The sequence below is a fragment of the Podarcis bocagei genome (genome assembly GCF_964188305.1).
Source record: "Podarcis bocagei genome assembly, chromosome: 14".
NCBI classification, from domain to species: Eukaryota; Metazoa; Chordata; class Lepidosauria; order Squamata; family Lacertidae; genus Podarcis; species Podarcis bocagei.
Window position 1 is genome coordinate 10,384,038 of NC_138139.1, and position 23,402 is coordinate 10,407,439.

General features: G+C 45.8%; 2 protein-coding genes across 5 annotated transcripts in view; one reads left to right on the forward strand and one right to left on the reverse strand.

The window, feature by feature from the left end:
- The window catches only part of RBPMS2 (RNA binding protein, mRNA processing factor 2), a 49,677-nt gene extending 30,512 nt beyond the window's left edge, over window positions 1–19,165 (forward strand). The window contains exons 2-9 of one of the 4 annotated variants that reach the window (XR_014001874.1): window positions 4,410–4,487; window positions 5,584–5,622; window positions 6,484–6,546; window positions 7,738–7,888; window positions 8,973–9,118; window positions 11,755–11,929; window positions 16,082–16,149; window positions 17,793–19,165. Coding sequence is in view for 2 of the 4 variants with exons in the window: in XM_081169267.1 (XP_081025393.1) it covers window positions 4,410–4,487; window positions 5,584–5,622; window positions 6,484–6,546; window positions 7,738–7,888; window positions 8,973–9,118; window positions 11,633–11,728 (573 nt within the window). In the remaining 2 variants the exon portion in view is untranslated. Of the gene's footprint in view, window positions 1–4,409; window positions 4,488–5,583; window positions 5,623–6,483; window positions 6,547–7,737; window positions 7,889–8,972; window positions 9,119–11,632; window positions 11,930–16,081; window positions 16,150–17,792 lie in introns of those variants that run through there. The other 3 variants (XR_014001875.1, XM_081169268.1, XM_081169267.1) reach the window with 3 other exon arrangements.
- LOC308572799 (tigger transposable element-derived protein 1-like) overlaps window positions 1–23,402 on the reverse strand; it is a 195,349-nt gene that overhangs the window by 135,938 nt on the left and 36,009 nt on the right. The gene's annotated exons all lie outside the window — the stretch shown is intronic.

Genomic DNA, 23,402 nt, shown 5'->3' on the forward strand with positions numbered 1-23,402 from the left:
AAAAAACCCACAACACAACCAAGTAGTATAGCAAGTCAACTGCAATTCTACTTACAGTTGTCTAGAAACAGAGTTAGGCTCTTGCATCCTTCCTCCTCACTATAGGAAGAAAGTTGTTTCTGAACTAGGCTGTCTTATGTTAGTTTTAAAGGAGCACCTCCCTGATCTGCCACCTCAGTCTTTCTCTAGAAAGCATGAGGGTTTGGGTTGCACTGTCAAGCAGATGTATTCAAATATGATACGGTCTGGATTGGTCACTGCTCTTGTTCCAGCAAGTTTGGTCACTGTGGGAATAGAGCATGGGTAGGCAAACTAAGGCCCGGGGGCCGGATCTGGCCCAGTCGCCTTCTAAATCTGGCCTGCGAACAGTCCGGGAATCAGCTTGTTTTTACATGAGTAGAATGTGTCCTTTTATTTAAAATGCATCTCTGGGTTATTTGTGGGGCCAGCCTGGTGTTTTTACATGAGTAGAATGTGTCCTTTTATTTAAAATGCATCTCTGGGTTATTTGTGGGGCCTGTCTGGTGTTTTTACATGAGTAGAATATGTGCTTTTATATAAAATGCATCCATCTCTGGGTTATTTGTGGGGCATAGGAATTCGTTCATTTTTTCACCCAAAACATAGTCCGGCCCCCCACAAGGTCTGAGGGACAGTGGACCGGCCCCCTGCTGAAAAAGTTTGCTGACCCCTGGAATAGAGCATACCAGGCTGAGATTTAGTGGGCAGGACATATTTTGCTGGTTACCTCTAAAGAGGCCCGGTGCAGCAGTTTCAGACAAAGAGTGCTCACTTCTTCAACACTGCCATCTCCCAGAGAGCAAAGCAAGATTTGTACATGTTGAGCCTAGTTTGTGCTAGGTCACTTTAGAGGCCAGGTGTTTTTATTTCAGCATGATCCTTCTGAGCAATCATGGGGTCAGAAGTAACATGGACAGTGTGTGTCATTCTGGATGCCTGAGTTGCCACAGAAAACACAAACTGCTTGTCATCTAATGCCAGCTTTGCTTCCGGATCTGGGAATATTGCTGCAATAGGAGCTGAAAAAGGCCCCCCCTGAAAAAGGAACAAGTTGTTTTGACAACATATTGGTGTAATTTGAAGCATATTTCACTGCTATATTGGGACAGAAATTAAAATAACTAAGTTATCAAACTGTGGCTCTAGTTTTATTTAAAGTGGGCTTTTATTTATGAAGCACTTCCCGTAAGGCCACCCCAAATCAATTTACAATATAATGAAAACATAGAGAATACTCATATATAAAAACTGTTAAAACAAATGAACATATAAAAGTTTTATAAGGCAAATATATTTATAAAACCAGTTTAAAACAACAGCAGTAAATACATAAAATCAGTTCAAATTCAGAGAAATATCAGCTGGGATAAAGACTGCCGTTTAGAAGGTTTGTTGAAAGAGGAATGTATTTTTCAAGAACCAAAAGGCAATAGAAAAGGAGGTTCCTGCCTGATAGATGTCTGATATGGAATGCATTTAAGGGCCAAATAATAAATAAAATAAATAAAAAAGATACTGGAGAAATAGAGACTTTACCAAAGACAGAGAGAGATGGCATGCACTTTGCAAGGGACATCAGAGCAGTGTTGCCCCAGACAAGTACTACTGTGAATTAAAACTTTCTCGCTTTGCTCTTTTGAATATTCTAAAAGTTAAGCTTTCCAGGTGTAGAAGAGTAAGAATTACAAAACCTACCTAGTTTCTGCTCTGGGGCTGCCACATGATTGGAAGGGAGGGAGGAAGGTCAAGAGCAGCGATTCAGCAGGCAGCCAGTTTTGAGAATTGCACTTCAGTTATTAAATTTGTATCTTGCACTTTCTCTGAAAAGTTCACAAGGATTGTAAATTACAATACTAGCAGTTTGCTGGTGAACAGCATGGGGAGGAATTGTGCATCTAACCCACTAGTGCCTGCTCTGACTGACAGCAGCTGTCCAGGAAGTTTCCCTTTAAATCTGCTTCTTGAACTCTTTAACTAGAAAAGCTTGAAATTGAAATATTGGCCATTATGCATACAAAGTATTTGCTCTGCCGCTGAACTTTAGCTCTTCCCCATGCTCTTAGAAAAATAAAAAGAAAGATAACACCATCTTAATACCCATGAATGACTTTAAACAAAATACTGGGTACTTCACACAGACCATGCTCAAAGCATAGAAAACAGAAACAGGCAAACTATTCCCAACCCCAACCCCACTAATTCCCCTGGCGTACCACCCATTATTCCATCATGCAGCACAAAACCTCCAGATAAAAACCTGGCAAACCAAAGGCTTATATCATCTAATAAACTTCTATAAAAATAACAAACCTTTGTCAACACAAGAAATACAAGACAAACTAGAAGACACCTAAATGTCCTGGTTACCAATTACATCACCAATTACATGCACTCTTAAACAATCCAGTAGTAAAACCAGCAGCAACTAGGCCCCTGACAACCTTCGAAAACCTCCTCCTAACAACAAAGGGACACAGTAAAGGGATTGTATCCGCAGTATACAAAATACTTCTCCAAAATCCCACAAACTCCCTAGATACAATCAAAAAAACAATGGGAGGCTAACATAGGCTATGAGATTAACCCCACTCAATGGACCAGAATGTGATCTAAACCCACCTTTAAATCCATTTCAACAAAAAGAAAAGAGCTCACTCTGAAAATCACCTACAGGTGGTACCTAACACTAAGAAAACTAGCGCTAATACACCCAGGAACCTCACCAAAATGCTGGAGAGGGTGCACCTCCACAGGCACATACCTCCACATGTGGTGGGAGTGTCCCAAAATCCAACTATTCTGGACAACAGCCCTATGAGAAATATGTAAAATAACCATGCAAGTATTGGAAATCACCCCAGAATTGGCCCTACTAAACATCTTCCAAGACAGCAATGCCCACTTACACCACAAAGAACTCATAACCCACCTACTCTCAGCAGCCAGAAACATCATAACCGTCTGGAGAGACCTGTCAGGAGTAAGCATGGACCAATGGTACCAAATAGTATGGGAAACAGCCTTACTAGAAAAATTAACCAATAAACTGAAACTGACATGGGGACAAACAGAAGAAGATGCCTTTACCCTGGCATGGCTCCCCTTTATCACATACACAGCCCAACAAGACAATGACAAGAATCCACCAACAGCATACAAATCAATATGGCTAACCTGATCTAAAACACCCACCCACCCCACTCACACATGAAAGCAAAGATCACCATAGCCAATCACAAACAAACAACCACACCCTAGGCCAACCCAACCTCTCTCACCACCAAAGGAACACAAGTGAACAGCAGAGAACCTGCACAAGCGACACTGACACAAAACCCCACACATATTAATAGAAACATCACCACCTGACCCCACCCCCACTCATCTTTTCCCCCCCACCTCTTTCCCCCTATTCTTCCTAATGTCTCAACAAATGAAACCGATTTGTAAAAAAAAAAAAGTTACATGGGGGGAAAAATACGAGAGACATTGCACATACCTTTGTAAATCAAGAAAATCTTTAATAAAAATACATTTAAAAACAAAAACAAAATACCGGGTACTTAGTAAGGGAAAGACTCCACATACTAGTACTGTTTTTTTTTATTTTAAAAAAAGGGTTCATTGCTAAGTACAAAAGTGAAAAATGACATCTAGGGCTTGCAGTTACATTTCTAGTTGACTTTGGTTAAACCACATTTCAAAAAAGCCAACTGGCAAACTGCCACAGAAAATCTTTTACATCTCTCCATCCTCTGCCCAGCTTCAGGGATCAGTTGCTATATGTACATATGCAGGTATCTAGTCTATACAAACAAACAAACAAACAAACAAACAAACAAACAAACAAACCTCTAATCAAATAATCCCACCTACTCTCCAGCTAGAAATGGGACAGAAATTCAATAACATTTAAGGCAAATTTATCAAATTATGATTTTGTGAAACAATATGAGAACCGGAACACTGCCGTCCTTCCAAATTTGCACTTTTCCGAATTTTGTTTGAAAATAAGGTGTGCTTTGTGATTTGAAAATATGCGTGAAAATTGGGTAGAAAAGTGTGTGTTGGAAGAAATTGACCTGAAAATGCTGAAGAATTTTCATGAGAGCTAAAAAAAATACACCAAATTGCTGCAGTAATGTGGAGAACTGAATTTAAGATTTTAAAAAATGAGAGAACCAAAACTGACAGATCCTTCCAATTGGACAGTCTCCCAGTCAACAGTAGCTATTAACTCTCTTGAATATTCTTCGCAGAATGATTGCACTCCTGCATTTGTCAGTCATATGACTTGGCGCTTGAACCTTGGACTGTGACTAATAAGATACCCAGTGATCCGGTACAGTGATCTCTAAACCTGCTTGGCATTGTTCCACCTCTTCTAGGTGCGGACACTTTTTGTCAGTGGCCTTCCTGTGGACATCAAGCCCAGAGAGCTTTACCTGCTTTTCCGGCCATTCAAGGTAAGCAGCAGCACACGCACCCCTACAAGCAATTGTGTCCTTAGTCTATTGATATGGCAGCCTTGTGCCCTGTCGGCTATAGAGAAGAATTATAAAGTTGGTTCAAGGTCACCAGGGAGCAGGGTTGAGCAGGTATTCAACCCCAGATTCACCACCACCCCTCCAACTCCCAACCCCCAAAAGTCATAGAATTGGAAGGTCAGCCAGTCCTCAGAGGTCAGCCAGTCCAACTCTGATGCAGGAAATACTTCTTGAGCATCCCTGACCAGCTAACCAACCACCTTTCCGGATGGATGGGCCAATGGTCTGATCCAGTGTAGGAACTTCCCTTTGTTAAGTGTGTAGCTGCCATTAGTAACTAATGGGATTAATACTTAGGGATAGCAACATGTCGGGATGCAGGTAGAATGTCCAGCATTTCTCAGTTAGCTGGCTTTTAGTGGCAGGGTTAGGAAAGGGTTCTGCTTGAACCCTTGAAGGAACCGTTGCCAGTCAGACATTGTAAAGGTAAAGGGACCCCTGACCATTAGGTCCAGTCGTGGCCGACTCTGGGGTTGCGGCACTCATCTCACTTTATTGGCTGAGGGAGCCGGCGTACAGCTTCTGGGTCATGTGGCCAGCATGACTAAACCACTTCTGGCGAACCAGAGCAGCGCACGGAAACGCCGTTTACCTTCCAGCCGGAGCGGCATCTATTTATCTACTTGCACTTTGACGTGCTTTCAAACTGCTAGGTTGGCAGTTCGCGGGGATTCAAACTGCCGACCTTCTGATCGGCAAGTCCTAGGCTCTGTGGTTTAACCCACAGTGCCACCCGCGTCCCTAGTCAGACAATATTAGGCTACTTATAGCAATGACTTGACTCCATATAAAGCAGTTTCATAGGGTGGAAGGGCATAGCGCATCTGTGGTGGGGATGGTGGTGACGGGGCGAAAGTGTTTCTAACATAGTAACTGCGTCTTAATGTTAACTCGCTTTTCAGGGCTGCAAAAGTATTTCTGGCACTTTGTTTAAGGGTGCTGGCCTGGCCTTTGCATCCTTTTCTTTCCCTTTTAAGGAATCCAATAACTAACTTGCTGGCTTCTCTCTCCTCAGGGTTATGAAGGATCGCTGATCAAGCTAACATCAAAACAGGTAATGCCTCCCTCAGTCCTCATTCTGGCAGCTTCCCAGTTCTGCCCTTAACTGCTTAAACTGTAGATCAGATGCCCTAATTAGGAAGAGGGAGGGGGGTGCAACCCGAGGATTACAGTAAAGGGATGGGCAATAGCATACACTCAAATAAAGCTGGGCCTGCTTTTATCCCATCCAAAGCCCCTGTCTGAAGGCTGTTCAGTTCTAACTGTGCTGCATGGACTGGCCGACACTTTCTAATGGTCTACATATTGCATGTTTTGTGTACATAGTTTCCCTTTCCCTACAAAAGTGCAGTGTCTTTCCCAAGACATTGCTTTATTGTACAGATATGGAAACTATGGCCGGAGTCTGAGTATTACTGGACTCCAGGCTCCCATCAGCCCCAGGGATGATGGAGTCCAGCCCAATGATCTGGAGTGTGCCACAGGCTCCCCATCTCTGCTGTTCTAGCTAACAAAAACACCCACATCTGCCAACACTGCAAAGCAGCAAACCTTATCTTAAGGCGTCCTTTGTGCTGCTGAATACCCTGTCGGATGCACCCAGAGCTGCAACAGAAGCTAGTCTGCCTCCAGTGCAATGAACAAGCTGGGCTCTGGGCTCAGCAACAGCAGGTTCTTCACATCTCCCGTCCCTTGAAATGGAAGCTTGGTAGGCTGAAAGGCATAGAAGAACTTGCTGGGGCACCAGGTCCCTTGCCAGGCTGCCTGTTTGGAGCCACCAGCTCTGTGAAGGGCACCTGGAATGGAATGGAATGGAAACCACCACCATAAGCTGTCCTCAGCAGTGTGGCTAGATCAGTTAGTTCCAAGTACACATCATGCACATGTTGCTTAAACCATGTGTTCTTTTCCCTAGCCGGTTGGCTTTGTTACCTTCGACAGCCGGTCTGGTGCGGAAGCTGCAAAGAATGCACTGAATGTGAGTATTGAGGACCATGCAGTTCAGGTACTTGCACAGCCCAACAGCCAGAATGACTTGGGCTCAGCATGCAATTCCATCCCATCTCATATCCGGTAACTTCATTGAAAGGAAGTGCTGTAGATCTCCAGCTCCTTGGGACTCGTACCAATAACACATACTTGCAAACTTTAACACATACTTGCAAACTTTGCAAGTTCTCCTTACCACGTGGGGAAATGTTGCTCAAAGCAAGCGAATCTGGATTTGGGGCGCTTCAAGGCAATAGTGAGCTGTGTGGGTTAACTGTGTGTTGCACCAGTTAAGCCCAGATGACATGGCTGCCATGTGTTTTCTGCCCTTCAAGGCAGAACCGGCCCAAGACATTTTGGCACCTGAGGCAGACCCCCCAAATGGTGCCCCCTCCCCTTCGCGAGGGAAGAAGGGGTGAGGGGATATCTACATTGGGAACAAGGGGGGGAAAGAAGGATCGACATCGTGTCTGTGGATCCTATCACCTGAGGCAGTTGCCACACCTTGCCTCATGGGTGGGCCGGCCCTGCTTCAAGAGTAACCTAGGAATCTGTGGCATCTGTTGAGATGCATGGAAAGGTCTTTTCCTGGCTCTCACCTGTAAGCTATTTAATGCAGGAACAGCTTTGGCAGTGGGGTGGAGTCACAGCAATAGCCTCCCAAGAGCAGAGTTGCTTCTGCTTGCCAGGAGGGAGAGGGGACAGGCTTGCACCCTCGTAGTCCCAACTTTACTGCCACTTTGTCCCAGTGATGGCTGTTGCTGTGGCGCGCTCTCCACCCCCAGCAGGCAAGCAGCTGCCTATGAAATGAGCTGGGAGCACAGCTGGCAAGGACTAAACATACACAACCACTCATGGACCGCAAAGGCCAATTGATGCTCTGTTGTGTGTGCTGCTTGCCGGGAGCCTTCAAAAACTCTTGTCGGCAGTCTGAAACAGTAGGCTCTGTTCCTGCTACCAATACTGCTAAATATGTGGACCCAGCCTGATCCCTGGGAAAGGCACACAGACAACGTCTCCTTCCCAAGCTTTTGCATTGACAAGAAAGCACATTTTCTGTATTGGCCTTGCACGTTTTATGTACCGCTCTTCAGTCAAATTGTGTTCCAGCGTGGTTTCCAAGAAGATTGACTGCATGGCTTTCATTCCATTCTGTCCTTTCTCTCTTCTGCCGCTGCAGGGCATCCGCTTTGACCCGGAGAACCCCCAGACGTTGCGGTTAGAGTTTGCTAAGGCCAACACCAAGATGGCAAAAAGCAAGCTGATGGCCACACCGAATCCCACCAACCTCCACCCTGCCCTGGGAGCGCACTTCATTGCACGGGACCCTTGTGAGGAATATTGTGGAGCAGGGGGAGGGGTGCAGGCCTGCACTGGGGGGGGGGTGCCCTAGATTAGCCTTTCCTAACCATGGGTCGCCACATGTTGTGGAACTACAACTCCAGCCAGCATGGCCCCAGTGGTCTGGGATTATGAGAATCGTAGTCCAACATTATCTGAGTGGTTGGGAAAGGCTGCTTTAGATGACGGCGCAGGCTTCCATTTCCTGCTTTTACTGAGGGTTGTCTCACACATGGCAGCAAATGTCTTCCCCAAGGTGTTGAAGGGGCTTAAAAGGCAAGGAGATTAAAATCAATTTATGCCTTGGTATGAATGTGGCAACTATGCCTATGCATAACTCTTTTGTTTTTACTGTGTGTTTAACCTGTGTGAAGCAACCCTTAGCAAAACACCTACATCAGCTGCACATGGAGGGGAGAGTATCTGAAAGAATTGGAGCCCAACCTCCTGGTGCGGCTGGGACCAACTCCCATTAGCCCCACCCAATCTGACCAGTGATGGGAGTTGGAGTGCAGAAGCACCTGGAGGCAAACAGGCCGGGGGGGGGACGGGGGGGGACGGCTGCTCTAGATTCATCCCTTGTCTCCGAGTGTGGAGTAGGAGGCACCTGTGTGTGCACACCTCTGTGAGATGCTTGAGCAGGGCTGCTTGGATGGATGGATGGATGCCACTGGGTGAAAGCCCTTTGGTCCTGAGCTGGGGTTATGAGATGTGGTACAGATGTGTGTACAGTCATACCTTGGGTTACAGACACTTCAGGTTGTGCGTTTTCAGGTTGCGCACTGTGCCGAACCTGGAAGTACCGGAATGGGTTACTTCCAGGTTTTGGTGCTCGCGCATGCGCAGAAGCACCGAATTGCGACCCACGCGTGTGCAGATGCGGAGCTGTGGGTTGCGAACGTGCCTCCCGCATGGATCATGTTCGCAACCCAAGCGTCCACTGTATTTGCATCTTACCTTGCTGCTCTTTCCACCAGAGGTGCTGCTGCTCCTACACAACCCAGCCTGTTTGGTTTATTTCCCTCTCTCTCCGTCCATGTCTTGAGTGACGTGCTGTTGCTCCCTCATGTCTAGATGACCTGACTGGAGCAACCCTGATCCCAGCATCTCCAGAGGCATGGGCTCCCTACCCACTCTACACCACGGAGTTAACCCCTGCCATCCCACATGCTGCTTTCACATACCCAGCTGCTGCCGCTGCTGCTGCACTTCATGCTCAGGTGAGTCCATAATGCCGCCCCTCCCCCCTTTTTTGATGAGCAGGCATCTTGCCTCCTTCCCCCTCCAGCTCCAACAGAATAGCCTGCACCTTGGTCCTGTCATTGCAGGGAAATGCAGGACCCAGAGACTGGTTGGGGTTTGATAAGGTTACTAAATTGTCATTCCCCTCCGCTGCTCACCCTCAGGCAATACTGGCTTGCTTGGGGAATCAGCGGAGAGGATCCAGTTTGGTGGCAGAGGAGCTGTCTCAAAGGAAAAGCTATCCCTTAAAGAATCCTGTACCCTAAGCCCTTCAACTGCTAGTAGTCTACAAGAGTGGCAGATCTGCATTAAAACAGGTGGTCTAGTCCCTCTCAGTGCAGTGGTAGGGAAGGGGAAGACGACTTGTGTTGGTCTGCTATGTAGAGTTCAGGAAAAGGACCTGGCCTAGAATTTGAAAGCATTGAAGTGAGGAAGATGAGATGCAGATAGAAACACTGAAAGGACTGGGAAGGGCTTTGCTGTGTTGCTGTACTGCTGGAGGCTGTCCCAATAAGGACTACATAGTGCAGAGAGCCAAAGCCCTCTGTCTTTGGCCAAGCTAATGGCTTGCACTCGATTGAATTAGTATAGCCTCTTTTATAAAGGGGAAATAGATGTCAACCTTTTGGCTCTACAGTCTCACAATGCTCTTGCATTGCCTCGCATAGCATAGCATAGCATAGCATAGCATAGCATAGCATCCTGGCTCTTTTCTCCCTCCATAAGGGATCCCAGAGTCGAGGAGAGTTCTAGAATGCATTACTTTACACAGGCCAAATCCCCTCCATGTGACTCTTAATGTGCTTACGCCTCCCTGGTGTTCAACTCTTTGTGTGTGCGTGATGCTTCTACACCAAGTGTGTCAAATTTATGGTATCTAATATAATAAATGCATTTGACTACATGGTATGGCTTGTGCAGGCAGTGTGTTCAAAAGTTGAGTGCCTCCTGCCTGGGAGAATACTGTGCCTGTTGCAGGGTATCAGCTGGGGACAGTGCTGAATGTGATGTTTTGCTGCTCCTGCAAAAGGGGGAGCTCGTAACAGTGGTGTTTCCCCCTCACCCCTCCTGTCCACTTGGGTAGATCATTTCCCTGGAATGAACCCAGCAACTCGTCCTTTGAAATGAATGAATGTGTTACTCATAAAGCTTTTATAGAGTTAAACATTACTTTGCCCCTCCTTACTAAACAACTGTCAGCGCAGCATTCCGCCCAATACGTGAGGCTGGAAGCCTGGTGTGTGAATGTTAAGGATGGGAGAAGTTTGCTGACAGGTGTTGGAAGGAAGCCTAACCAGGAGATATTTGCCAAGCCCTTCTGCCTATGTGGTTAAAGCAGCCAGATGAGGTGTTTTGTTGCAGTTCCACGTAACACAACAAGGGTGAATAGTCTCCCCAAAGTGGCGCAACTTTGGCGGGGACAATAAAGACCCAATCTCTTGAATGCTTGCTCCCATCTCTGGCATCTTTTGGGGCATTTTTCTAACAACTGTATCCTCGTCTTCCTTTGTCACAAGTCAAATCCCAGGCAGCCAGGAATCTTACAGTGAATGATGAGACATTGTTGCAAGACTACAGGCTTATTTGCACTTACCTGTGTCCAAGTGCTCTATTTTTTTTGCCCCAGAGCTTTCCTCACAAAACCCCACTTTTTAGCACTCAATTGGAGCAAATGTCAATTTGGGTTTTCCACAGAGTGCTGTTTGCTCCAGTTGAGCTTTAAAGATCAGTTTTTTGCAGGGAAGGCTCCAGAGCAAAAAAGCAGGGCACTCAGACATGGAGCTTTAACACACTGACCATGCCTGGAACAAGTGGTGGAAAGTAAAATGCAGATAAGCCCCCTCTAGACATCAGATTGATCCATTTTCTGCTGCCGCTAAGGACAAACACAGCCAATTCGGAAAGAATTTGCCCTTGTTCTGAACACATGCACCCTTCCAGTGCAATCGCCAAGGAAGCACTTGTGAGTCCTCCCATTCCTTTGCTTTCAGCTCAACCCTAGTCAGAATTGCTCCTGGGCTGTGGGAAAGAGTTATGCAGAGAAGCTGCTTGCAGAAAGGTACATGAAAAGTGGGCAACTGCCAATGACTACAGACTTGCTGGAGTGTCTCCAGTACCAATATTTCCCTCTACTAAAACACACCACTTTATTTCTGGGGTGGGAAACCTGTGGCCACATCCCCACAGGTGGTTGTGCTGCAAGTCAAGTCATCCCTGAACATTTGCCTTGCTGGCTGGGGCTGATGGGAGTTTGAGTTCAGTAACTTCCGGCAGGCCACAGGTTCTCCACCCTCTCCTTAGCCGAATGAACTAACAAATGACAATGCAAGAAATCTTCCTCTGTAGCCCTTCTTGCAGCCCAAGAAGAGAAGAGGCATCTCTAGAGGGGTTGTTCCAGTGGCTTGAACAGCGATGAACTACGGATTCTGTGTTTGCCCCCGAATGCTGATTCCCTCCCACCCTCTTCCCCATCCCACCAAATCTCCTAGCAGGACCTACAGGTTGTCATGAACAGTGGCAGCTGCCAACAAAATGCCTCTTGCCCCCTCCCCCCCAAGGGGCTCCCACAGCGGCCAACTGGTGGTTGAAATGATCCCTCCTTTGATGTCTTCAGTGACCTGCTGCCAGGATGCCTACGCAGGCCAGCCCTGAAGCTCAAGGCTGGCCCTGGAGGTGTGGGACACCATAGTCCTGGCTTGCCCCTGCTAGAGTGGAGTGGCTGTACAACAGCTTCATTCCTAGAAGCCTTTAAGGATGGTGGGTCCCGTCTCTGGAAAAAGGCTGGTAAGGTAACATCATCTCTCTGCCATTTTGGGCACAACGGGGTTTCCCGCAAGCTTCTTTTTTATTATTATTTTTCTGCCCCATCTCTTCCTTGGCAACCCAGTGCATGGGCCTCCACGCTATTCACCCACCAAAAGCCCAGGCAGGATGAAATGCCAGGTATTTCTCTAACCCACCTATTGCCAACTTGGCACACATGACATGGCACCACAGCATGGCACCCCTTGTGTTGAAAGTGGCCCCACTGAGCAGGGATGGATTGGTCCTGCCTGTGGGAAGGGAGGAGCCTCAGCGGGTGGCAATCCTGCCACATGGTGCTGTCGAGCGGGGGGGGGGGGCCTCCCTGCCACCTTTTTTCACTCACCACAGTCACGTGGTGGGAGGGGGGGTTGAGATTGTAGTCGTAGCAACAGCACACACGGATTTAATCTCCCCCGCACAGCCAACTGGTGCACACACACACATCAGTCACGCTATGGACTCTGTCAAGGAAGGGACGACCCGTCCTTGACAAGAGACCAGAATATCCTTCTTCACACTCTTTTCAAATGTAAAAAAATCCTGATTTCCTTTAATATAATTTTGTTCTTTTACTCCTTCACTCCAGTCTGATACGGTTGCTGCCTATGTCATAGAACTTCATAGGAAAGGGGTGAGGAAGATGTTGGAGAGGGTGGAAGTAGGGTTGGACAAATCTGTTAATTGTGGTTTCTCTTGTTTTTCCAGGCTTAAATTTGGGTTCACATTTCCACTAGTGCGATTTTTTTTAAGGGAATTTATCGTAATATATACATTTTTATGCAATTTTGCATAATGCACGTCTTGAAAACCATTTCCCCTAATAATAATGCATTTTTGTTCACATGTTTTCATAGATACATGCACTCTTGTGCACATTTTACCCCATTTTGTACATATTGCTTAGCTGAGGAGCTGGATTGCAGACTTCGGAGAAGTGGAAGTTTTGAAGCATAGCTGAATTTCAGTTCCCATATTGTTTCAAGGAAGCATGAGTTAAGAAAGTTAGGCTTTAAATGCAAGCTGAACTGAATTCCCTCCCTTCCCTAGGTGGAAATAAGGGCTGCAGTGTTTAGTAAAACAAAGGGTTATGCTGATCTGACATGCAGATTTTTTAAAACTACAGATTTCATAAGAACTTACATTAGAGGATGAGAGCACCAATCTTATAAGACCTTCTCCCTTTATCAGAATAAAAAAATTCCTTCCAGTAGCACCTTAAAGACCAACTAAGTTAGTTCTTGGTATGAGCTTTCGTGTGCATGCACACTTCTTCAGATACACGTATCTGAAGTGTATCTGAGTGTATCTGAAGAAGTGTGCATGCACACGAAAGCTCATACCAAGAACTAACTTAGTTGGTCTTTAAGGTGCTACTGGAAGGAATTTTTTTATTTTGACTATGGCAGACCAACACGGCTACCTATCTACTACTGGATCCCTTTATCAGGAGATACCTCTAAAGGTGATGCAGGCATCTTTTGTAAAAGTGTGCTGCTTCACAGTTGCTTACTCATGTGCAAGTGTGATCAATTGAGTAGAGTCATGTGATGGGCCCTCGTGATATGGACTGTTAGCCACAGTCCGTATGTATCCTGTATCTTCCCTGCCATTGCATATCGAATAATTGTGTTTTGATGTGTTCCATCCCCCCAGCCAGCTTTGGTCCAAATTGAAAAAAGAACACCAATGCTGCCTTTTTGAAGCTGGTAATATGTACACAGCCCATATGTAGAAGCAGCTGGCTTACTAAAAACACTCTGGAGAGAACCGCTCATTTCGCCAATGCTCTCAGTCTGGTCAACACAGATATCAAAGCAGCCTCCAGATACACCATTGTCATCTTAGCACAGGCATAGAGCCAACCCCTTGCCCTTCCATTTGGTTGTATGCGCACCTTGGGTGGCTGTCTCTCTCCTGGCAGGATCCTGCAGATCTAGCGACTGGGGGTTTTCTTTCCAGGGTTAAAGAGCACTGCACAGCCCGGCCAGGGAAACTTCCTGTTTCCATTCAGTTGTTGAGCAGAAGGAACAAAACTAATTCCAGATGTGCGGGGGAGATGGATGTAGGAATCTGGGAAATGCTTAAGCTACAGCCTGGGAGTGGTGGGAGTTTGTGGAAGGGCAGAAATACAAAACATGACAACGCTGGTGGCTGCTATCAGGTGGGAGAACTAAATGCAACTTTTAACTTGCAGGGAAGGATAATGGTAAGAAAAGATTGAGGTTGGCAGGCATGCTGCAGAGCAAGCCGTACTCAGACTGTGCAGATGTTGGAGGGAGTAAGAAGTCCAGTCCCCCAGATGTTAATATTGGCAGCAGATTTTATATATAAATTATAGTGCATCTAGTAGTACCAGTACAAAGGTGTGTTAATCCTCCTGAACAACTTTTAAATTACATCAAATGCACATTGTATATTTGAAGCACTCTTACATCACTCTTAACTGTTATGGCTTCCCCTGAAGAAACCTGGGAACTGTAGTTGTTGAGTGGGAATTGTAGTTCTATGGGGGATCACCTAAGTCTTGACGCCCATAACAGACTTCAGTTCCCAGGATTCTTTGGGGGATGCCATGATTGTTACAGTGGGTATATAATTTAAGAGTACTTTAAATGTATGTTGTGGATATAGTCTAAGTTGCGAAAGGTCTTTAAGCAGAGACTGCAGAATGCTCTAGCTCTGAATTCCTAGCGTTAAAACGGGGATTGGACCTTCAAGGACTCCCCTCCAACTGTATTATTGGGTGGAGCACATATAATACTAATTATATTTACATTGGTCCTACTATTACGCCTTATGAGGAGGGCAAAGGTCCAATTGCAACTGCCTTCATGAATCCTCAAAGATATGTTCCTCTTGGTTCCTGTGCAGTAAGAAATTTCTATTTGCTTTAGCTTGGGGATGGGCAACATGCAGCCCCTCAGATGGTCCTAGGCTGTCCCAGCTAGCATGGCCAATGCACAGGGATAGTGGGATTTGTAATCCAACAATGACTGGATGCCCACAGGTCCCCCATTGTTGTTTTTACAGGTCATGGTTGTTGGGTTACTTCTGGACCAAACGCTGCTGCAGCTGTCCAGATGTTACCTCTTCTCCCCTGTTAAGTTGCCCTAGCCCCAAAACTTCTCAGCATTTTGCAGGTGTCAAAATAGGGGCTCTTGTACATTTGATACCTCACTATTCTCACACAAAGGGTCCCTGCGCACAAGCCTCGCACACTACTGCACATTTTCAGGCTCTGCTTGCTTTATTTGTTTACTCTGAAGCAGCCTCCTCTGCACCGAATTCTGGAGTAGGTGTGTCTCGTGTGCAAGAGAGGGCTATCTGCAACAGTTTAGTCATTGTAATAAACATTGTAAGTTTTAAAAAAACCAAAACTTAAAAAACCACCACACCTTAATCTGCCAGTGGTTGTACTTGTAAAATAGCTGCAACTTGAAATGTGGTTGGTCAAGTTGACTAGGTGGTTAAGTTGTTTGGGAAGCAGTAGAGATTGGAAAGGAAGCAGGTTGTAAGTGTTGCACATGTGATCTATTTTTAAAATCTCAAATAGGAACATTTATTTACCAGAGACTTGGTTCCAGACGAGAAGTACCAGCTCTGATAAATGTGGACAGTTGGAGCACATGAGACCACTTTGGTTGTGATGGCGAGGAATAGCCAAGAAGTAACGCATCACTGCAGAGTTGTAATGTGGGTCAGGAAAGAGTCCCATGAGCTGTAGGTTGAGTCTTAAGACAGCCATTGTTGCCACAATGTCCTTTTTGTGGCAAAACCTACAGCTCTGCAGGTCATTCATCAAACGTGACCTCCAAGGCATAAACTTCCTTAGAACTGGGAGTTGAGAAAAGATGTATCAGTTGCCTTGAAGGGGCAGAGAAGACATTATGGGACCTTGCTAATGTTATGGGCTTAGCAAGCTTGAGTATGTCTCCCTGTGTCAATTATTCAAAAGGTTGCAGGGAGCAATACATGATGCCAGCAAAGAGTGGAAGTCCTGTTTTCCAGAGGATCTTGAGGAATAATGAGCAGCCTAAGAGAAGTAGCTTACGTAGAGTTTTTGGGAGCACTAGTTACCTTCATTGGATGCACTGATATTTCCCCCTCCTCTATCATACTCTGTCATTCTCTTCTAGATGCGCTGGTATCCGCCCTCTGAAGCTACCCAGCAAGGATGGAAGTCTCGTCAGTTCTGTTAGTTTTAGTGAGTATCTGGCTTGGATGACTTGGCTCAAAATAATAATAATAATTTATTATTTATACCCCGCCCATCTGGCTGAGTTTCCCCAGCCACTCTGGGCGGCTCCCAATCGAGTGTTAAAAACAATACAGCATTAAATATTAAAAACTTCCCTAAACAGGGCTGCCTTCAGATGTCTTTTAAAGATAAGATAGCTGCTTATTTCCTTGACATCTGATGGGAGGGCGTTCCACAGGGCGGGCGCCACTACCAAGAAGGCACTCTGTCTGGTTCCCTGTAACCTCACTTCTCACAATGAGGCAACCACCAGAAGGCCCTTGGCACTGGATCTCAGGGTCTGGGCTGAACGATGGGGGTGGAGACGCTCCTTCAGGTATAATCTCTCATTAGTGGGGATCGGATAGTTGGACATCAAGTATAACGATCTTTGTTAGATAAAACACAGACGGTGGGCATAACAGTTTTAAATTGGCAGCAGAGCCGCCCCTACTATTAGGCCAAGTGAGTGAGGTGAGCTGCTGCCTCAGGTGATAGATACATGGAAATATGTTGTGCAGGAGACAGGGAGACATGGAATCAACCAACAAGTCCTTTACATTCTCTTGAGCTGGTGACAGTAAAGCTACACTACAGCCTTAACGTACCGTGTTTTTTGCTCTATAAGACACACCAGACCATAAGATGCACCTAGTTCTGGGAGGAGGAAAACAAGAAAAAATAATATTCTGAATCTCAGAAGCCAGAACAGCAAGAGGGATCGCTGCGCAGTGATCCCTCTTGCTGTTCTGGCTTCTGGGATAGCTGCGCAGCCTGTATTCGCTCCATAAGACGCACACACATTTTCCCTTTTTGTGAGGGAAAAAGTGAGTCTTGCAGAGCAAAAAATAAGGTAACTATGTGGAATGGGAGGGTTACATATTATTGCCTGCACATGGGAATACCAGTGAAAGCAAGACTCCCTCATGGCAGGTCCCACTGCCCCCTTCAGTCATAATGTTCAGAAGCACCTGCCATGTGAACAATGTGATGAATGCTGACTGATGTCGCAGGTGCTTCTACATGTTATGGCATGAAGTGGGAGAGGTGGCAGACTCCCTGGTTAGGGGGGGTATTGTCTTTTTCTTACTGTGTTATCTATTTTGTGTTTGTGTTGCAAACCACCCTGTGATCCCTGGATGAAGGGCGATATATAAATTCAATAAATAGTGACAATAGTAATGTTACTCTTTAGGTTAGACTCTTGGGGTCTGGGGTGGAGGATTCTGTCCTGGTTATAGTGTTTGCAGTAAGGTTTAACTGCTGGTCTTCTATAGGTAAAATGCAGGAAGTAGGAGCCTTTTGTTTGCCCTGGGCAGACCCAGATAATCTCCACTATGACTGCTGTTTATTCTAACACTCATATATGGCCCATGAGCTTAGGTTACGTCCACCAATTATTGTATTTTAACAAAGTTTTGACTGGTGTTCCCTGTAAGGAGATGCCTCCATTTATAACCACAGACCTCCATTTTTTTGAAGTATTGGCCTCTTCTCTGAGCAAACAAGCAATGATAGGGAGGATGGGGGTGGAAGCTATCCTCCTTGCATCATAGTGGGACTTAGATGAATGGTGTTCTCAGCAATGCTCTCTCCCTTGCTTTTTCAAGAGCTGCCTCTTGGTCCACGTTTCCCCCCTTTGTCTCTCCATGGAGTGATGTGCCAGGGATGAAGTTATCTGGATCGCTGGAAACCTTCCTTCCAAGCCCTTCTTGTGGGCACCAGCAAGGTGCTCAACTGCAGTAACTTGTCCTTCTTGTGAACGAAGATGTGGGCTTTCCCGTCCAGGACTGTGAACATAAACTGCCCACCCCCTCACCCAACTCAGTGGACTCTGCATGGTCTGTGTTCTCGCTTGCCTTCCTGCCTGCCTGTCTCGCCCTCCGCTAACTCATAGCAAACTTCCATTTCTGAGTTTCTCCTCCTGCTACGCTGAGGCCTAGTTGGAGAGACTCGGTTTTGGTGACAGACCCTTTTTCTCTTCTCGTTTTTTTTTCTTCTTTTCTGGTTTCCAGCTGGGTTCCTGGCACAAAAACGTGGTCTAGCTGTGTGTACGGTGCAATATCCAGGGCCTTCTTATCCTAAACATTGTTTATGCAGTTCCGCTGGAGGAAGCGAAAGACAATCAGTTTTGCATGTTTTCTGGCATGAATTTAAAACACTTTAACTTGGGTGTGTGCGTGTGTGAGTGTGCAAAGCTTGTTTTTGTTCTAGCATTTGTGTAACCATAGCAACGGGTCTTGGCCTAGCTATTGATCACTGAAGTTTTTCATCTTGCTTCTGTGAAGACTTTGCTTCTGGAAAACACTATCCTAGTTTTTGCCCTCTCTCTCTCTCCCTCCCCCCCCCATCCCCTTGGCTTTCTTTTTCCTCCAGTTTTCCCTTTCCAATCTCTGCTTTGACTAGAATTTGAAAAAGAAAAAAAAGTTTCTTCTCGAAAGTACAATGCACTGGGTTTCTTGTCCATTTGCCCTTCTCCAGTTAAAAGTCAGGGTTGTTTTTGTGTTTGTTTTCAGTCAGACTTCTATATATAGAACAGCTGTAAAATATTTAACCTTTTTTTCCACATCCCTCTGATTGGAGAGAATCCAGCCTTGCCAAATAATCAGCCATCCTTATGGGAATACCGAACAAAGATGTACGAGTATTTTTGTACCATGTGTAATAAGGAAGTATTTATGCATCATAAAAGATTTTGTGGTTTTTGTGCAATTAATTATTATTAAAGAGAAACTGTAATCTGTAAGATAAGTTAAATGTTTAGTTAAAAGCTTGAAGAGAAAAAGACTTTTTTCTGTAACTGATTCAGTCAGGCATAGTAACAAGAAGTTGTGCAATTTTTGTTAACATTTTATTGCTTGGTATTTGGAAGTGCTTTAAGTATTATTGGACCATGGCTGTCTCGCTTGTATTAAGATTCTTGAGAAATAAGTTGCTATATCCTATGAGAATGTGAAACTGGATAATATATGAATTGTACTCAGTGGTGTGTTGACTCTTTAGTGTGGTGGGGGCAGGGGTGGAATGTGGCTATTAATTTATAGAGCTCACAAACCTGTCCTGTTTTGGAAATGTGGCATGGGGTTACATTTGCGCCACACCTTCAAAGCTCTTGCCTACCACTTTAGCATCCATAACTTCTTGCAAAGAATGCTGGGAAGTGTAGTTTAAGGGTGCTGACAGTTGCCAGAAGACTCCTGTACCCCTCTGAGTTAAAATTCCCAATTCAGACCCCCTTCCCAGGGAGCTCTATGAATTGTAGTTCTGAAGGGAACAGGGCCTCCTGACAACTCTCGGCACCCTTAACAAACTACATTTCCCAGGATTCTTTGCGAGAAGGCATGACTATTAAATGCATATATGTATGCTGGATGTTGTGTGTTAGGTTGTGGGCGAACATATCAGACGACACAGCGATTCTTCAAACAGCTCTTGTTTATTTCAGGGGCCACAACAGAACTGGACTGAAGAGCTCAGTCAGCCTGCTTATATAGAGCTCCAGAACAGCGTAACTGTTGCAACTTTCTAAAACTATCCAATCACTGAACGTCACTTTCGATCCTTCATTTGCATACAAACTATCCAATCACTGAACGTCACTTTCGATCCTTCATTTGCATAACTATCTACAGTATCCCCCTGCTGGCCCAGGGTGAGACTTCAGTACATAACATTGTGCATCTGTCTCCCTCACCCATCAGTCCTTGCTGTGATGGTACATCTCTGAGTAGGACAGAATTGCTAGGCCACGGGGGAAACATACACCAGAGGCAATTTGGATAGAAACATGTATCACACTCTCCAACATTCCTCTGATGAAAATAGGGACATTCTATTTTTTTTAAAAAAAGATATTTATTAAAGTTTCAACATATTACAAAAATAAGAGAAAAAAGAAAGGAAAAAAGGAAAAAATTAAATGAAAAATGAAAATACAAGGTAAAAACAGTTAAAAAACAGATCAGTCTTTCCATATCTTATCCTTCATTTGCTTGTTTCCCTGACCTCCTCACACCTCCCTTTTTTGTATTCCAGTTCAATTAGTAAATTCAGCAAATCCTTTCCCTCTTTGATTTTATCTTAATCTTTTATCTTAATCTTTTATCTTAATATATTATAACTTTAGATTATCACCTGTTAACAATCCATTTTTACATTTTCCTTTATAACATTGCTGCTAAAAACCACTTAACTTCAATCCAACATCATTCTAACATTCATTAATTTTACAGTATTTCTGTAGATAGTCTTTAAATTTCTTCCAATCTTCTTCCACCGACTCTTCTCCCTGGTCTCGGATTCTGTCAGTCATGAAAATAGGGACATTCTATTCTGCATTGGTCTCACTGCTTGAGCATTTCTCCTGGTCAAGTGCAAAAGTTACTAGAGGAAACACGCAAAAGGGCAGTATGTTAAGCGCAGTAATCTTTCTGTTCCTATCTCTAGGAACCGAAGCTGTGTACCTCCGAACTACCAGTTGCTGGAAATGCCCTGCTTCTGAGCTTCCTTTGGGCAGAAAAGGATGCTGGACTAAATAGAGATTTGGTCTTGCTGATTTGGTGGTCTGTGCTGCACCATTTCAGACTCTGCCTGTGGGACTCAATGCCCTTTGTATCAAAGAGTCCTGTCATGTAGAAAGCTGCTCTGTTATGGGGGGAAAGTCCCTAGTTTTTGATATGGAGAGAATTTTGCACTTAACACCTAGATCCAGACTTAGCCGCTTGGTTGAAAACGGAGCCTCACTTCTGCATGGCTGGAACGTAGCCGGCCCTCCACCTGCCTGCCCAAATGTCTACCAAAAAGCCATCCAGTGACTGGTTTTGGCTGTTGGCTTCTTCCTGTTGGGATACTGCCAGGGAGATAAAGTCCATCATGGCCCCAAGCCGTCTGCCGGACGATCCATCGATCTCCCGTAGGCACGCAGTATCAGCAATTAGCGACATGAGTCTCTAGAAAATATCTTGCCACATTCCAGAGCTCATGCACACTCTATCAGCAGATAGTCACAGCAAAAGTCGCACTCAGGAGAGCATTATTTACAAGTTTTATTCAATGGACTTAGAACAAAGAAAGACATGACTGCCTGCGTCAGTGTCTCCAGCACAGAGAGAGAAAACGAAAGCAACAGACAACATAAACATCCTGTGAACAGGAAATACGCAGGCTCTGTGACTCACAGCCTGCTCCCTTTTAAGGTGGAACGGAAATATCCTAACACTTCCTTCCTCATCTCTCTGTTGCCTTTGTAGTCCTCAGCAGGGAAGATGATGGGGACTAAACTGGAATTAGTTGGCTCTGGTTCCACATGCCGTTCGGGCTCCTTGTCTTCTGCCCTGGTAGTCTGAATGGACACTTAACCACCGCAGAGCCTAGCCATATGATCAATTCTCATACCTGCCCTTTCCTTGAATGAATTCCACTTTGTGTTTTATAACTGCCTGACACGTGCCTGGTCATCTGCTGTCCCTGTCCTCTTTGCTTCGTGGTGTGCTTGCATCGAAGCCCAAGCTGCCATGACCAGTGCCCACCAATTTGGCACCTCTGGAGGAGGGAATGGTCTTCCCTTTTTGCCTGCTGTGTGGATGCGCCTGTTCCATTAGAGGGGCAAGACGCGCTGCCGTCACCAAAAGACAGGGACTGTTTTCATGAATAAATGATAACAAGTAAACCGTTCATGTTGAAACAACTGCTCAGCCAAGCGACATTCTCCCCAGCACCAAATAACTCTTCCCCACCCCCCTTCCTGCAGTGCAGGTGTCTCCCTAGTGGGCAGGACTAGGAAGGGGGAGGTTGCAGGCAGCAGTTGGAGGGAGGGTTGAAGTGTTTCCGCAAATGCAGGTAAAACTGCACGGCCCCTTTCCCAAATCCAAAGCAGACATTGTGTCTCCCAAATACAAACTATTTCAACATTCGAACCCAGACTTCTATGCATTCTCCATGTTACTGGGAACATCAGTCACTGGATTCTTCTGGTTATAATAATAATAATTTCATTTATACCCTGCACATCTGGCTGGGCTTCCCCAGCCACTCTGGGTGGCTTCCAACAAAATATTAAAATACAGTAATGCATCAAACATTAAAAGCTTCCCTAAACGGGGCTGCCTTCAGATCTCTTCTAAAAGTCTGGTAGTTTTTGTTCTCTTTGACCTCTGATTGAAGGGCTTTCCACAGGGCAGGTGCCACTACCGAGAAGGCCCTCTGCCTGGTTCCCAGTAGCTTTGCTTCTCGCAGTGAGGGAACAGGCAAAAGGCCCTCAGTGCTGGACCTCAGTGTCCGGGCAGAACGATGGGGCTGGAGACGCTCCTTCAGATATTCTAGACTGAGGCCAGTTGTGTTTGATGAGACATGGGTCTGCAACCCTGCTGTGTCTGGTGTAAGGATGGTTGATCTTGACTTTGGCTGTATCCCCTCTTGCCTGTTTTGAAGTGGCATCTCCATCTGCCCCCTTATCCTTGCTGCTGTTGGCAGAGGCATACCCACAGCTTGGTCAAACCAGTCCCTGCCACAGGCACGGGGCATAAAAAAATCACCTTTCTGGCTATGGGAAGTTGTCGACATAACACTGCTATTGCAGCGAGATCAGACATGGAAAAAGCTTTCTGTCCTCTTCGCACCATGGCACAGAGGCACACAATATTTTTTTTGCCTTTCATCCTTGTAGTGGTTCAAGGGGTTGCTCGTGCGTAAGCTGGTGCCCACACCTGGCTGGGTTGCCTAAGTGAACCTTTTCTGTCCGGACAGCCACTCACCCGTGGCTGTCTCAATCGCTGGCAGAATCCGTCAGTGGGCGTTTCTTAAACTTCTTCCAGCAAAGAAGTTCTTTCACGCCCAGTCTCCTCCTACTTTCCCTGCGTGGAAGCCTTCTGCGCAGGGAGGGTGTGGGCAGCGGAGGACCCTTCCTCCCCCCGCTGGTCCCCGGCAAGGAGTCATGTGACTCCCTCTCAGATCCCCCCATCTGCCCCCCTTCTCCACTGGAGCTGAGCTGATTCCCTTCCCCAGAAGATGGGCTGCCTCTCCCAATCCCGGGACGCTCTCTGGGATCTCTCTGGAGCTCTCTCTCTCCCTCCGTCACTGATGGCAGTTCCCTGACAATCCTCTCCCCACCCTCCCTCTGGATGTTTCAGTTACCTGGATTGTGTAAAATGTAGTAATAATTTCTAATGTGGCTATTGCAGTAAAGTGGCTTTTTCTTTTCAGAGATACAACTCTTTGCCAAG